The following is a 15360-nucleotide window of genomic DNA, read 5'->3' on the forward strand; positions in this document are numbered from 1 at the left end:
GCAACGTAGGAACTACCCAAGAGATTTTAAGTGTACAACTATTTAGATATTGTGAACTGAATGTTAAAAAAAAGGCTAAAGCTACTTAAACTAGTGGATCAAATAATCTAAGTTCCCTATTGTAACTAGATCATCATTCTTCTTCTTCTTCTTCTTCTTCTTATCATTACTATTATTATTATTATTATTATAGGTATTCTGACATTATTGGCAGTTACTTGCTGCAATTGAGAAGCTTCCATGCTCCACGGTCTTCCGCTAACCTCTTCGTATTCACGTACGATTTTTCTGTTTTGATATCGTCCATTAATTGTAGTCTCCTTCGTCCTCTCCCTCTCTTTACTGCCACCATACCATCTAGCACTTCCCTCATGATACAGTTCATTCTTAGTCAATGTCCTAACCAGTTTCTCTTCCTCTTCTTAATAATATTTAAAATTCTTGTTCCCCCCACCATTTCTAACACCCTCTCATTCGTTTTCCGCTCGACCAAGCCAATTCTCTCTATTCTTCTCCACATTCACATTTCCAAAGCTTCTACTCGTTTTTCATCATTTTTGCGTAATATCTTTGTCTCTGACCTACACAGAACAATACTCTACACGAAGCATTTTGTGAGTCTTTTCGTCAACTCTTTATTCAAGGCCCCACAAAACATTATTTTCTTCCTCCTAAAGGCTTCTTTCGCCATTCCTATCCTTGCTTTTATTTCACGTTCACTTTTCGCATCATTACTAATAATACTATTCAGGTATCGAAAATTAGTCGCCTGTTCTATTTTCTCCCCTCCTACTTCTATAGTTGACACCTACTCCTTCATTCCAATCACCATGGCTTTTGCCTTTGTAACATTTATTTTCATCCCATATTCTTCACAGCCCTTTCTCAAATTTTCTAACATCTTATTGACTTTTTCTGCAACAAGCGCCATATCATCTGTAAACCATATACACCTAATCTTTCTACCTCCTACTGAAATGCCGTCTTCATTCTGTAGACTCTTCCTCACTATCTCTTCTAGATAGATATTAAATAATGTAGGCGAGAGACAGCATCTCTCTGTCTGTGGTTTTATCGGCGACCCCTCCCCGATAAACGCAACCTTTACGAAGACACTTATATGTCAGGTGGGGAGGATTGCGTGGTACAGTGAAATTTAGAGCTATGTCGGTGGTAGTTCACTACCAGAAGGTCCGCCCCTGCCGAATTAGTCTAAATGGAGTAGCCAGACGAAGAGTGTTCTGGAGAAGGTAGCAGTTCTCCAGTAACCAAATTGACGAAAATCAAAATGATTGGTACGGCAACTTGGACATTAGTTCCAGGCGTGGTCAGACTGACTTTAACGGCTGAGATACTGCGGGGTAGCAGGCAACGGGAAACCACCGCCCTATTTTTCCCAGTTTGCTGACAATAGAAAGAGAACATACGTACAATAATAGTACGTGACTAGAAATGTCCAGAATATTCGGAAAAGAAAATTTTAATTTTAAAGACTCATGGTTATGTACTTTAGGCTGAAGAAAGGGAAATAACTGTCAGTAAATACAGATAGAAAAACTGGCTACTGAAGACAGTGGGAAGAAACGAGAGAGAGAGAAAAAAAATCAATAGACACAGTATTGTTACACATAAACTTACATGACCTTAAATCGAGCCAGGAACTCTTCCAACAAAGATAAATTCTACCATTGAATCTACGTACCTACTTTTTCTTTACAAGACGAATATGTGATGTACAGTATAAATGGATAACATCTGTTAAAGAACATCCGTTTCTAGGACATTGTAATTTCTACTATCGACTTTTATGGTCTATTTTACAAGAACTTCTTTATACTAAAAAGTATAATAAATGTGTTTCTGGTTACCTGTCTGTGAGAGAACAATCGATTCGTCTGATCCACTGGAATGTCGGCGTTTGTGCTTGCCCTGCACTCGTGGTGAAAGAGGAACTTTAATTGTAACACCTACAGCTTTTTTCGCCCCGTCAGATCCACTGCCGATAGCTTCGGACTTCTTGTAGCTGGAATCACCTTCCTGACCTCCATATACATTTTTGCTAGCAGAATCTGCCGATTCACTTCTTTCCATATACTGGTCCAAAATTCGTGACGCCGAAGAAGCTTCTTGAGTTGATTGGCTATAAAAGAATACAGAAATACATAATAAGCATTAACTTGATTTCCGGTTTTACTATTGATCATTACAGTGAAAAGGAATCATAGGAAGCGAGAAGCAGGCTTTGGTATGGATTTAGCACCGCAAAAATTACTTCCATCTCTGACTTTGCTCCTCCATTGCAACCGGGAACGATAGGAATCGATTAGTTCGGTTTTATTACTGATTCCCATAAAGCAGTGTTTTTCAAACTTTCCGATAACGTGGCCCCCCTGTGTATTCGGAAAATGATCCATGGATTGCAATGTTATCTGAAATTTCACATGGTATTAAAAACTATACTGATTGGAATTAGCAGTGACAAGAAAAAGATCAAGAAAAATATTGCAATAATGATTTATTCTAAAGATACATGATTGTTTCCTAGTGAACGAAATTTCAATTGAAAATACAGTAACTTTCAAGACTTTTTTTTAAAGGAAATTCACTTGATAAACTATGTTCTCAAATGTGGAATCACTAATATGAGGAATGAAATTCTTTCTGTTTTTCCATAATTGCACTGAAATCGGGAATATGTTTTGTCACCATTAATCTTAGGTCCGATTCCACATTAAGATGATTTCGCTTTAAGGTTTTAATACTGCAAAGAGCAGAAAAGGCTGTTCACATAAGTAAATGATTGGGAAAGCATCAAATATTGCAATGCCTTTACTCACAAGGTAGAAATTCAGTAAAATAGGAAAACATTTAAATTTACAAAAGTAGGTATAATTAATTTCTAATTGCTTTCTTTTTAGTAACTGAAAAAAAATCGCTGCTGCATAACCGCTGTGAGTTCCATTTTATTACAAGACATTTCAATTTTTAGGCTTCGCGGACCCCTGGCTAGGTCCCACGGACCCCACTTTGAGAACCACTGCCATAAAGCAAAAATGGTAATAGAAGAGGATAAAATATTTAATCTTTTACTGGTTTCAACTCCGAACAATAGTAACGCTCGTGAAAGCCCCAGAAATATCATAATATACGACTTATTGCACAAAAATCGTATATATCTATACACGAAAGTTATCGTGGAACATGTTACTTTAACCTGTAGAGTAATCCACCTCTGATTGGGATCTATTTACTGCCATTACTACTCATTTATTTTATTCTAATTTGTTACTCATTTATTTTAATCTCATTCGTTACTTAATTTATTTTAATCTCATTCGTTAACGATTACATTTTTTAAAAAAATGTATATGAAATGGATATTTTAAAAATATGTTTTACGGTGAACTTCACAAACTCTATGAAAGTTTCTGTAACAGTAATCTGCAGGTTTTCCAAAGTGAATAATTTGAATTCAATTTGCCTCGAAGTATATGCCAATGTTCCCGTCTTCAAATGAGCGTAAACCAGTTGCGTCGAGGAAGTTTTTCGAACGAGAAAGTATTCTAGAATTTATATTCTGTTATTGCTAACGGGTTGTTTGAGATTTACTTTCCCCTTAATTTTTGCAGTGATGCATTCATGTTTTAAAACCTTGTTTACAATTTCAAATTAGTACCAAAGAACAGAACAGCGACTGGTAATGTAAAATGTGCTATGAGTAAAGCATTTTATTAAAAAAATAAAAAATAAAAATAAATAAAAAATAAAAATTAAAAAAAATAAATAAAAAATAAAACGATATGAAAAGAACAAGACAAAAAGAACAATTAACCGTATTGCAAACAAATTGAATAATTTTCACAAACCTTGAGCGGCTCGGGAGAAATCGAATTATTAGGTGGAATAGGTTGGGATCAGACCACAAAACAGTATGCAGGTAGTTTAAGTTCGGAATTGCACCTGCATACGTTCTGATCTTTCCTCGCCCTTCATGCTTGTTCTTCCGTTTTTGAACTTTCCAATCCATGGGTAAACACTTCCCCGTGGCAAAACATTGCCCCCGTACTGTGCTGAAAGTTTTCTATAGATTTCAGCTCTTGGTACATCTTCAGACCACACACACACACACACACACACACACACACACACACACACACACACACACACACACACACACACACACACACACACACACACACACACAAAAAAAAACGGATTATGGAAAACGTTGTTGTTCTATGGTGCAAACGGACAAGCACAGCCACGTTTACTTCGCAACAACGCAAAGCGAACTCAAATGATAACGTTGAAACCTGCCACAAATAAAGACAATTGTATCATCTACCGGTTTGCAAGCACAGAAAACCGTCAGCCAACCCATAGACGATCAAACCAAAAATGAACATACTTATTGGCTTATTCCCATAATTTGATAATCACATATATCGAAAGCAGAAATACAGCAAGTACAATATCTTCTCACTCACCTGGGTTTCGTTGTTTCTTCCGCGATATCTTCTGCAATGCTTTCAGAAGGTCGCTCAGAATGATCAGAGTGTAACGGTATCGACTCCTCTTCCTTCGATTTAGAATTGCCATTTTCTTTCTGCGAGTTTGCATCTTCGGAGAAGAATTTAAGTGGAGACGTACTTCGATCTATTAAAAGTCAAAGAAAAATCATACATTCAAACTACTCTAAGTATTAATGGTTTGCAAGTGTAATATTTAGTTTATCTTGAAGATTTTATGAACTTTCCAAATATATAGATTGATAGATAGATATGTCCATCAGTAAATAGTTAATCGGAAAAGTTGTATAAAAAATACAAAACTTTAACAAAGTTTGTGCTTCATTGTTATTTTTCGGTGGTGTTCTAGAACTATTATCAGATGGACCTGGCACGTCTTCCTCGCGAACGGGATGCTGGGAATCAATGAAATAAGATGGTGGCACCTGTTCGAGCCTGTGCATGGGCAATTCGTTCATTTTTTCTTTTCGTTTTTGTGTATGTGTAGTGTGAGAAAGTTTTCTTTTTTGGCAATAGATGGCCTATGCCTACCGCTCGCCCACTCCCTTTCTTGGGGGTTGTTTTTAGCGTCCTCCAGCACAGTGTGTGAGAGAGACGCGACAAGAGTTTTGTGTGTGTGTGAGAGTTCTTACATCCTTCAAGTGAAAAATTATCCATCTAAAAACATTAAGAAACTTGAGAACAATTCAAAATTGGGGATAGTAGACAACTGAGTATATCATTTTACACATTTATCTGAATTTTCTGTAGTTGTATAGTTTTTCATATATTTTAAAATAAAAGCTTTAAAATGACAAACCGTCGTTTGGTAAGAAGCTCAAACATGGTCCTCCTTTAGTGCCGGATGAAGCAAAAAGTGCAGCTTTGGTGAACTTTTGTGATTGTGTTTTCTGTAGTGTGTGTGACATTCTAAAACAATGGAGAACTTAAATATTAAAAAACGTACTTTGAAAGCCAAAATTACTCGACAGGAAAAGGCAGTGAGCCTGCTGTCTCAGAACGACGCGAACGCCATATTGGTTCATAGCGGGAAGGTCAACGAGTTACAACAAGACTGTTCTCAACTTTTGGACGAAATAGCTGCAGTTTCCAACGATGAAGAATTTAAAAAAGAAGAAGAAGAGCTCGCAGAAATGGAAAGTAGACTTGTAAAACTAAGTGTGTCCCTAATGGATCTGCAAGCTACAACACAATCCCCTCCCAATAGTGAAACTCAAGCGTGCAGTGAAATGAAGCTGCCGAAATTACAGTTCCCAACATTTAGTGAGAACTTATTCGAGTGGTTATCATTTAAGGACTTGTTTACTGCATCGGTGCATAACAACGAGAAGCTCTCGGGGGGACGCGGCAGAAGTCCTAAAATGCAGAAGTCCTAAACGGCATTAGACCTAAAATGCACAAGTCCTAAAAATTATTTCGCGGCACAAGTCCTAAATGGCAGAAGTCCTAAAGTGCAGAAGTCCTAAAATGCAGAAGTCCTAAAATGCAGAAGTCCTAAAGTGCAGAAGTCCTAAAATGCAGAAGTCCTAAAAGGCAGAAGTCCTAAAAATCATACCGAGGCAGAAGTCCTAAAGTGCAGAAGTCCTAATGTGCAGAAGTCCTAAAGTGCAGAAGTCCTAAAGTGCAGAAGTCCTAAAAATCTCTTGTGGCGCTACCATCGCGTCCGTAAGAAGAATACTGTCAATCTGTTAGTCAAGTTTTAGATATACTGTTTCATATTACAGAGCCTTAGTTCTTACAAGTTATTTGTATAAATACATATTCTATCGTTCTGAAATAATAAATAAATAAATAAATAAATGAAGCCTATTGTCCTTTCTTACTCTTTCCATGATATATTTCTATGTTGACAAAATTTTAACTTTCTACCAAATGTGATTCCCAGATCTTTCATAATGTCTGTTTTTCTCTATTTCCACACCATTGACTTCATATTAGTAACATAATATTGTGTTTTAGTTATGTACGTCATAAATTTTGCTTTCCTTGTGTTGTTTTGAAGTAAATTATTTTTACACATATATTTCTTGTACAGAAGTCTTTCTGTAGCAAATAATTGTCATATTCGTAATTAACTACTCCTGGGATACGGCTGTTTCGGTGTAGGACGTTTTGGTGCAGGGCGTTTCGGTGTAAGGATTGCTCGGTGTAAGGACGTTTAGGTGTGAGGCTGGTTCAGTGTAAAAGTTCTAATGTTTACACCGAAACGTCCACTCTTCAAAATGAAAATTATTCGTTAGGGAGAAATAAATTCACGAAGTAGAATATATAAATTAATAAATAAAATAAAAATTAAATGTTTCTGTAATTGGCAAGGGTTACTTATTTATAGTGAGTCCCCTCGCTTCACTCTATGTCAGAACTTCTTATATCCTCAAATGTTATAATTATTAATTGATTGGGAAAACGTTTTACGGTAATGATATATAGTAAAAAAGTGTGTGATGCATAAATATTGTGTACACCACACACACCTTATTACGGCAATAACTGTGCACAAATCGCAAAATGCTGCACAATCTTTGAAAGAAAATTTTCAAACACAGATGGTTTTTCTTCCAATAACCGCTTTTATATCATGCATACCCAATAAGATTAGCAAATCTAGGAAAAGAAAACTGATTATGAATCAGTGATGAGATCTTAATTATATTATTACGGAGATGTAAATTCATGTTATAGTTGTAGAGAAGGACAGTGTCAGAAAAATGTCAAGAAAATTTTTAACGGCCTAAAGAACACAACAAGAGGCTGAATCAGTTGTTCCTGCAGAAATTGTTTCTATTATGAGTTACTCTTTTGTTCTTAAAATAGGTCAAAGTTGAATTGTGACCACTCCACGAAACTAATAACAAAATGGACTTTGCATTAGACGCTTGAAGAAAAATCTCTTGGAACCATGATCTCACAAGACTTGATGTTAATTTTTCCGGATTTGATGCTTTTACAAGGATATCTTCAAATTTAAAGAGGTTGTGTTGGACTATAAGACCAAATGTTCCATTGTTTTCCTACAAAACAATTAAAAGTGGTGATAACAAAACACTATTTGCAGAAATTGAAGGCTGTATGATGTAGCTACGAGTCATAGAATTTACTGACTGTACCACCCTTTCTACTGCTTGTGTCCCTGTAAACACTAGAGTACGTCCCGTCTGCATTTAAAAATTAAACCTATTGATCAGAGTTATAAATATTTAATTTTCCAATATGTGTTGCTTCACATTCGCGACAAGTGCATTGGCATTGGCTTCTAGCTTTTTGGCTATAGATTTAATCAAACGTCCTGTTAAAATAAGTACAAAAAGGGGTTTCAAATCAGTCTGCACCTTCTCTCAGTAGCCCCTGCCAATTATAATTGTTCTTGGCTAAATGCAGAACATTTCAAACCAGAAGACTTTGTAATTGTAATCATCATATTGGATCCGCCAATTTGAATTTTGTAATTTCAACGTCAGGTTCTGAATCACCTGTCCTAAAACCTCCTTGACAGTAAGCTGGTCGTATCATTTAATCTTCTATTTTAATGATTGCTTTCTGTTTATGCTTGGAGGCCACAGGGGTGTAGCCAAGGGGGGGCCCATCGGGGCCGGGCCCCCCCAAATGGTTTCCTGCCCCCCCCCAAATGACCAGCTTTTAAAACATCATAGTAAAATTATCTCGCTTCATTCATTTAAAAGTAACAAAGTTTATTGACAATTAATAATTTATGGTAAAATAGTATGGAGAAATATTGTTTTCCCATACCGATCGAAAAATAGTATAGTATCTCTTCCTTATACCGATCGAAAAATAGGATACTTTTTTGTGATAGCAGATTACACAATTTACTGCGATTTATATTTGACAGTTTGAAGACAAACGTTTTAACAAGGTACTACAAATACAGCCATATTAACAAAGTACTAAACTGATTTGTAAGTACAGTGTATTTTTATATGCTTTAACAAGTGTTTTAAAAGACATAGAGGATGGAAAATTTGGTGAGAAACAATGCTTTTATTCAATTTGGGTTTCATTCGCTCTCTCTTTTATTTCTACTCACGAGGAAACGGTCTTAAATGTAAACAACCGATTTGGCTGGGGTCGGGATATGTGTTACGGGAGACCAAAGTAGGAGACACGCATTTTGGCGTTTGGGCCCATACGCAGAAATTTCCGAAATACGGGGCCGCAAAGCGGCCCTACATTCCATAACTAGGAAGCGAATGACGTTACTGGTACAGAATGTTGGCTTGGGAATATGTTATAATATATCCAAAAGTATGGGACTTGTGTTTGTTGTTAGGTCCCACAAAAAGGAATGTCGAATGTACAGGGTCCGATATTGCTAGATTTTCAATAAGGCCATGAAGTTAGAAATACAAGCGAAAAACGCAAACATTCTTTCGCTCCGTTGACACCCTCGTGGTCAGCAGATCCCCCTCGACGGCTCGTGCCAGCTGAACATCTGTTGAGAATTGCATGGGTACCACATATGTCCACTTCATGGCCTTATTGAAAATCTAGCAATATCGGACCCTGTACATTCGACATTTCTTTTTGTGGGACCTAACAACAAACACAAGTCTCATACTTTTGGATATATTATAACATTCCAACCCAAGCCAACATTCTGTACCAGTAACGTCATTCGCTTCCTAGTTATGGCATGTAGGGCCACTTTGGGGCCCCGTATTTTGAAAATTTCTGCATATGGGCCCAAACGCCAAAATACGTGTCTCCTACCTTGGTCTCCCGTAACACACATCCAGACCCCAGCCAAATCGGTTGTGTACAAGTAATGTCATTCGCTTCCTAGTTATAGCATGTAGGGCCACTTTGGGGTCCCGTATTTCAGAAATTTCTGCGTATGGGCCGAAAAGCCAAAATACGTGTCTCCTACTTTGGTCTTCCGTAACACATATCCGGACCCCAGCCAAATCGGTTGTGTACAAGTAACGTCATTCGCTTCCTAGTTATAGCATGTAGGGCCACTTTGGGGCCCCTTATTTTGGAAATTTCATGTATGGGCCCAAACGCCAAAACACGTGTCTCCTACTTTGGTCTTCCGTAACACATATCTGGACCACAGCCAAATCGATTGTGTACAAGTAACGTCATTCGCTTCCTAGTTATAGCATGTAGAGCCACTTTGGGGTCCCAAATTTCGAAAATTTCTGCGTATGGGCCCAAACGCCAAAATACGTGTCTGCTACTTTGGTCTCCCGTAACACATATCCGGACCCCAGCCAAATCGGTTGTTTACACTTAAGACCGTTTCCTCGTCAGTGTAATAAAATAATTATGTTTTTTTAGTCACGAATAATAAATAAGTATATTTGTCAGGAAACCGTAAAGAAATTAAGTGAAATTTCAAAGAAAATCAATCTTGTGTAGATAGGTTCTGTATACAATGTCTTAAATTTAAATATAAAGGTAACCAAGAAACGTGTTGTTGCTTTTTCACCCACCGCCTTCGAACATCGATATGTCACCTAACCTGGAAGATGAAAAATATTCCCCATCAGCATCGACGACCTTCTGAAAACGTTCTGGAAGGCCATGGAATCCTTCGCGGTAGAACGTGGTGGGCCATGAAACGAAGAAAGTATGAGGTGCATTTTGGACTTTTACTAGGGATTTGAAATGGCGTCCTCTAATGCGATTGTCCAAAGAATGGAACAGATGATAATCGGACGGTGCAATACGCTGGGAATATAGTGGTTGCAATATTATTTCCCATCCAAGGCGAAAAATGGTGTCCTGAGTCATCCTAGCTTAGCGTTGTCCCGTAAACGAGGACACATTTGCAATTCAGAAGTGATGGCTCCAGAGTTTTGAGTTTTTGTTGAACGCAGCTCAACTGCTGACATTACACAGTTGCATTGATACTCTCACCAGCTGGTAGCAGTTCCCGATGCACGATGCACCAAACACACAGAAGGACCTTCTTCTGGTACAGTGCTGGTTTCGGTTGTTTTGAAATCGGTTCATGGGACACTAACCAATGATGACGACGCCGTGGAGCTTCGTATAGGACACACTTTCTATCACATGTTAACGCCCTGTCCAGAAATGGCTCCGAAACAGTAAATAAACACAGGCGACTGCCGCGTTGCCTTCTGACCTGGAGTCAAAATATGAGAGACCCATCGACCCAACTTGTAGTGCTTCACAAGTTGATGGATGTGCTGCCGAATGGTTTCTCCACACACTGAATTGTAGTCCCAGTTCCTCTTTGTACATGCGTTGGTCTTCTGGCACGTGGTGTTTTCGGGTGTTTCGTCATCGTCCTTAAACTTGTTAAACCATCGCTGCAATGTCTGCGTCATCACGACACCCTCACCAAAGGCCTGGCATATCTTCTGTCCCGCTACAGTGGTGTTTGACCTCCATTTGAACTCGTTCAGCATACATGCTCCTATGGCGCTCTGTGGAAGTCCCATATTCCCTCTGTCTTTATGCAAGTTCACGGTGTGTCTGAATTGCCACAACCAGGTAGTATGTTGGATATACCTACAACAACTGACTTTCGCCTTATCTCCACTCGCATTCAACTCACGATGTGAGGTCCAATCGAACACAGACCTCCACGAAAAGGGACAGAACTTTCTTGGTTACCTTTATAGTTATGCACAAAAGTATAGCGTTTGGTCCCGGGCAGTAGTTCTTGATTAAGCATAATAAAAACTATCTTGAATATAATTTATGGATAATAATAATAATAATAATAATAATAATAATAATAATAATAATAATAAGAAGAAGAAGAAGAAGAAGAAGAAGAAGAAGAAGAAGCTAAAATAGTGTTTTTAGTTTTGCAGACTAGCAGCAATACATTTTTTGGCTTTGTACATTGTAGCTGGCCCCCCCCTCAAAAACGACGGGCCCCCCCTACACAAACCTGCTGGCTACACCCCTGGGAGGCCACCTCTAACGTTCAAAGAGTGGTTTCTACCCTTAAACCCGCACCATTGCCAAAAATAAAATTAAAAAAAAAGTGACGATTATTTTTTGATATTCTACAAGTATGCAAAGTTTCATTCAAATCAGTAAATTATACTTCCATAAGTCTCCTTGTTAGTGCTGTTCAAATGGAAAAAATAAGTTAATTGGCGGATATGAAGTCAGAACAAAGAAAAAATACGCCGGTGTTACGAAAAGACTGAACAACGTTTGTGAAAATTACAAATCTGACGATGTGATTACAGTCTTAAAAGGAATTGTGTACAATTTTAGATTCTTAGTTGAGTGATTCTATGTAATTATATTTTTTTCAACAAAATTCCTTGTGAGTTGAGATGAGTTGATTCTGAGTTTAACGTCCCGTTCAGGGGTGAGGCTATATGAGACGTCCACATACTGATTAACGTGGAATCCGAACCACATGAGCTCTCACCGGAAATCGAACCCGGGTCTCCCACGCCAAAAATTCCTTTGAGGTATTATTCAGTTTGTATATATTATTACTGTGTCTTAGGAACTTTGTACAATATATTTATTTCAATTTAGAAATAATGCTGAATATTTTGCAGTAAATTTGATTATTATTCTATAAAACTCACCTATGGACATCTCTGAATAGAAATTATTGTTGCGAATGGATTGGTGTTGTATTATCATCCTGTCTCAATAACAATGAGACTCAATAACAATGTTAATCAGTTTACACTATTCCAGAGTGGCTCAGGGCCTAAAATTGAGTGGAGTACTCCACACTTTGTGGAACTGTAGGAAAGGAGTGTGGAACTGTAATTCTTAAAGTGTAGAGTGGTATTAATGTGAGTACCTTACTTTTCTCGGATTATACATTTCAAAGCGTTTAGTGTGTCAAACTAAGTCTTACTGATTCAATACATTCATTATGCAATTGGGGGTTACTCAATTGCATATAACTGCCAGTATATGACATTAAGCCAGAGTTAATACGTATAGGTGTCTCCTAGATGGCAGGGAAAACCATTGCTAATTTTGAGGTGAAGGAACTTTTTAACTATATTAGTTTTCAAACGTTTTCGGTTGCATTCATAAAGTTTTAAAATATGCAACTAACTGCACGTTTATCTGTTGTTTCAATAGGACATTACACTTTTCCGATATAGTGAAATGTGTTGTTTTGTAGATAAAAATTACACGATCCATTGAACCCGTTATAGAAATATGTACTACCAGAGATAAAATACATAAATAACCGCCAAAAATTTAGCCGAAGCATAGCGTTACGAAAATCAGTAGAAAGAGTAATGTTTCCCAGAGTGACTTCGATAGTTACTGATAATTAAAACATGAATACAGGAGAACACAAAGGAATGTGGAAATTGTTAACTGATGAAAGAGTTGCTTCAGGTGAAACGTTGCCTCTGTTGAAAATTTGGTATGCTGCCCATCGCATTAATTTAGCATGGAAAGATGTCACCAAGAATGTCCAAGAAGTTTCATCTCTCATATAAGCAGCATCTGGACTCTGTGTTTTCTATCACTTTTCAGGGAAGCGAACGAAAGGTTTAACGATGGTAGCTTCAGAAAATAACTTAGAAGTTTTGCACTACCCAGAATATTTTGATGTCAGGTGGACAAAATTTTCATTCAGTACGCTCACTACTCTCCTAAAAAATTGCTATCCAAGCTGCCTTTACTTGTAAACGGAAAGCCATGTATGTAATGAAGCCAATGGTTATCTGCGTAAATGGATAGAAGTAGTTCGCCTCCATCTTCTGTGTCTTGTGACAGACGCTCTATATGTTTTCAAGAACTGCCAGCAGAAGTTTGAGAGTGATGAAATGTTTCTTTTGGACATAATAAATAAAAATAGAACTATAGCACAATTGGAGAGTATGAAAGAGAAACCTCTGTTAGGCGGGTGAGAAAGAACGTCAACAGAGAAATACAGTACTCATTACATGGTATTCAACTTCATCGCAACATACGTTGCAATAAATCCCATAACAAATATGTCAGTGAGAAAAGAGATTTTACTGCAGTAGGGTACGAAGTCCTGGATTCCATAATTAACTTTGTTAGTCAGCGTTTGCTGCATGAAGACAGTATTGTTGCTTTGGAGCCTTTGCGTGTTTTGCAAGAGGATGTAACTGATGATGCAATAAGAGAATGCCACAAAGTTATTTGTCTTGATACAGATTTTTTGTAATTCGCAATGCAATATAGAGAGGCATCATCGTGTAGTATGTTGAAAGGTCTAGACGCTAAAAGCCTTCTCATGAAAATCTGTGGAAATCAGACATTTCATGCTCTGTCAACAAGTCTAGCCCGAGTTGTTGCTTTGAAACCATCTTCTTTCGATGTTGAAAGACTTATAAGTGACTACAACATATTGAAAACAGATAACAGGCTGTCTTTAACTCCCACTACTGTGAAAAATTACCTTCACGTTAATATAAATATGGGTCAATTGCAAGATTTTAGCCTAACCCCTGCTGGCCAGAAAGTAAAGGCGTTTTGAAGTTGGTAGGAAGTCAAAGGAACAGCCCTGGTATAACGGTGTATTTACCTCGGCAGAAAACAGACTGAGACAGCGTGATGATCACGGAAAAATGACAGTGAAATTCTTATGTAAGAAAAAGTAACTTTTTTCTTCCAATGTGACTATTTTTCTTACCGGTTTGTTTCCTGTAGTTTATGGTTTAATACAATACAATTAAATATGTATCCTAATGTGCCTTTAATTTTGTTTGCTCTGGATGCCAAAATTTTCCTAAATAATACTAATACTAATAATAATAATAATAATAATAATAATAATAATAATAATAATAATAATAATAATAATAATAATAATAATAATAATAATAATAATAATAATAATAATAATAATATTATTATTATTATTATTATTATTATTATTATTATTATTATTATTATTATTATTATTATTATTATTATTATTATTATTATTATTTTTGGGGGGTCGCAGATAAACATGATGTACTGGACAGAACACTGATTATATGTCTAAACAAATGCTGACTCAACTAGTTTTTCTATACTATATAAAATTTTTACCAGTGTGGAGCTGTGATTTCGTTGAATTTTAGGCCCTGGAGTGGCTACACTATGACACTTCATGCCTGTTCATTACAAGCATATGATTAATGCAATCAAATATTAGGCTATACACCGAAACGTCCTTTACAGCAAGTGTCCTTACACCAAACCGTCCTTACACCGTAGCGTCCGTACACCGGAACATCCGTACACCGAAACGTCCTACACCGAAACATCCTACAGCGAAACATCCTACACCGAAACGTCCTACACCGAAATATCCTAAACTCTTACTCGTTATCATTATTAATAATAATTTTAGTGTTACTAACATAGTTGTTACCGTTGGAATTAAATACGTTCATATTGGTATTGTGGCAACTACTTAGTACTGAAATGCTTTATCGAATATTTAAGTCTGTAGTTTGTAGCAGGGTGGCCATAGAAGTTAATGGCTTATAGCCCATATTGCCTCACTGAAATTTTAGAGGATCTTTGAAAAGCATCTTAATTGAAATTAATGAGAAATATATATTTAAAATACATTTATTTAATACAAGAACATTACGTTTAATCAATTCCGCAACCATGGTTGAGGAAGGGATGTCTTAAAGTACGAACCATTGAAATAGTGCAGAAGCAATAGCTGAGTTTTTTATAAACATATATATAAATGAAAGTATACTAGAATGTAACTAACTAGACTGGAAATGAAAGAATGTAACTCTCTCTCTCTCTATATATATATATATATATATATATATATATATATATATATATATATATATATATATATATATATATATATATATATATATATATATATATAAAATGAAAGTAACTATAT

The 15360-nt window shown here is 36.7% G+C and overlaps 1 protein-coding gene across 2 annotated transcripts in view; it reads right to left on the bottom strand.

The window, feature by feature from the left end:
• The window catches only part of LOC145690007 (uncharacterized), an 865423-nt gene that overhangs the window by 98695 nt on the left and 751368 nt on the right, over positions 1–15360 (bottom strand). For both annotated transcript variants that reach the window (XM_081764484.1, XM_081764482.1), the window contains 2 exons: positions 4488–4656; positions 1869–2140 (listed from right to left, as the gene is read on the bottom strand). In XM_081764484.1, the coding sequence (XP_081620610.1) occupies positions 1869–2140; positions 4488–4656 (441 nt within the window). The remainder of the gene's footprint in view (positions 1–1868; positions 2141–4487; positions 4657–15360) is intronic.

This window comes from Thermobia domestica, chromosome 7 (assembly GCF_964235325.1).
Source record: "Thermobia domestica chromosome 7, izTheDome1.hap1.1, whole genome shotgun sequence".
Classification (NCBI taxonomy): Eukaryota; Metazoa; Arthropoda; class Insecta; order Zygentoma; family Lepismatidae; genus Thermobia; species Thermobia domestica.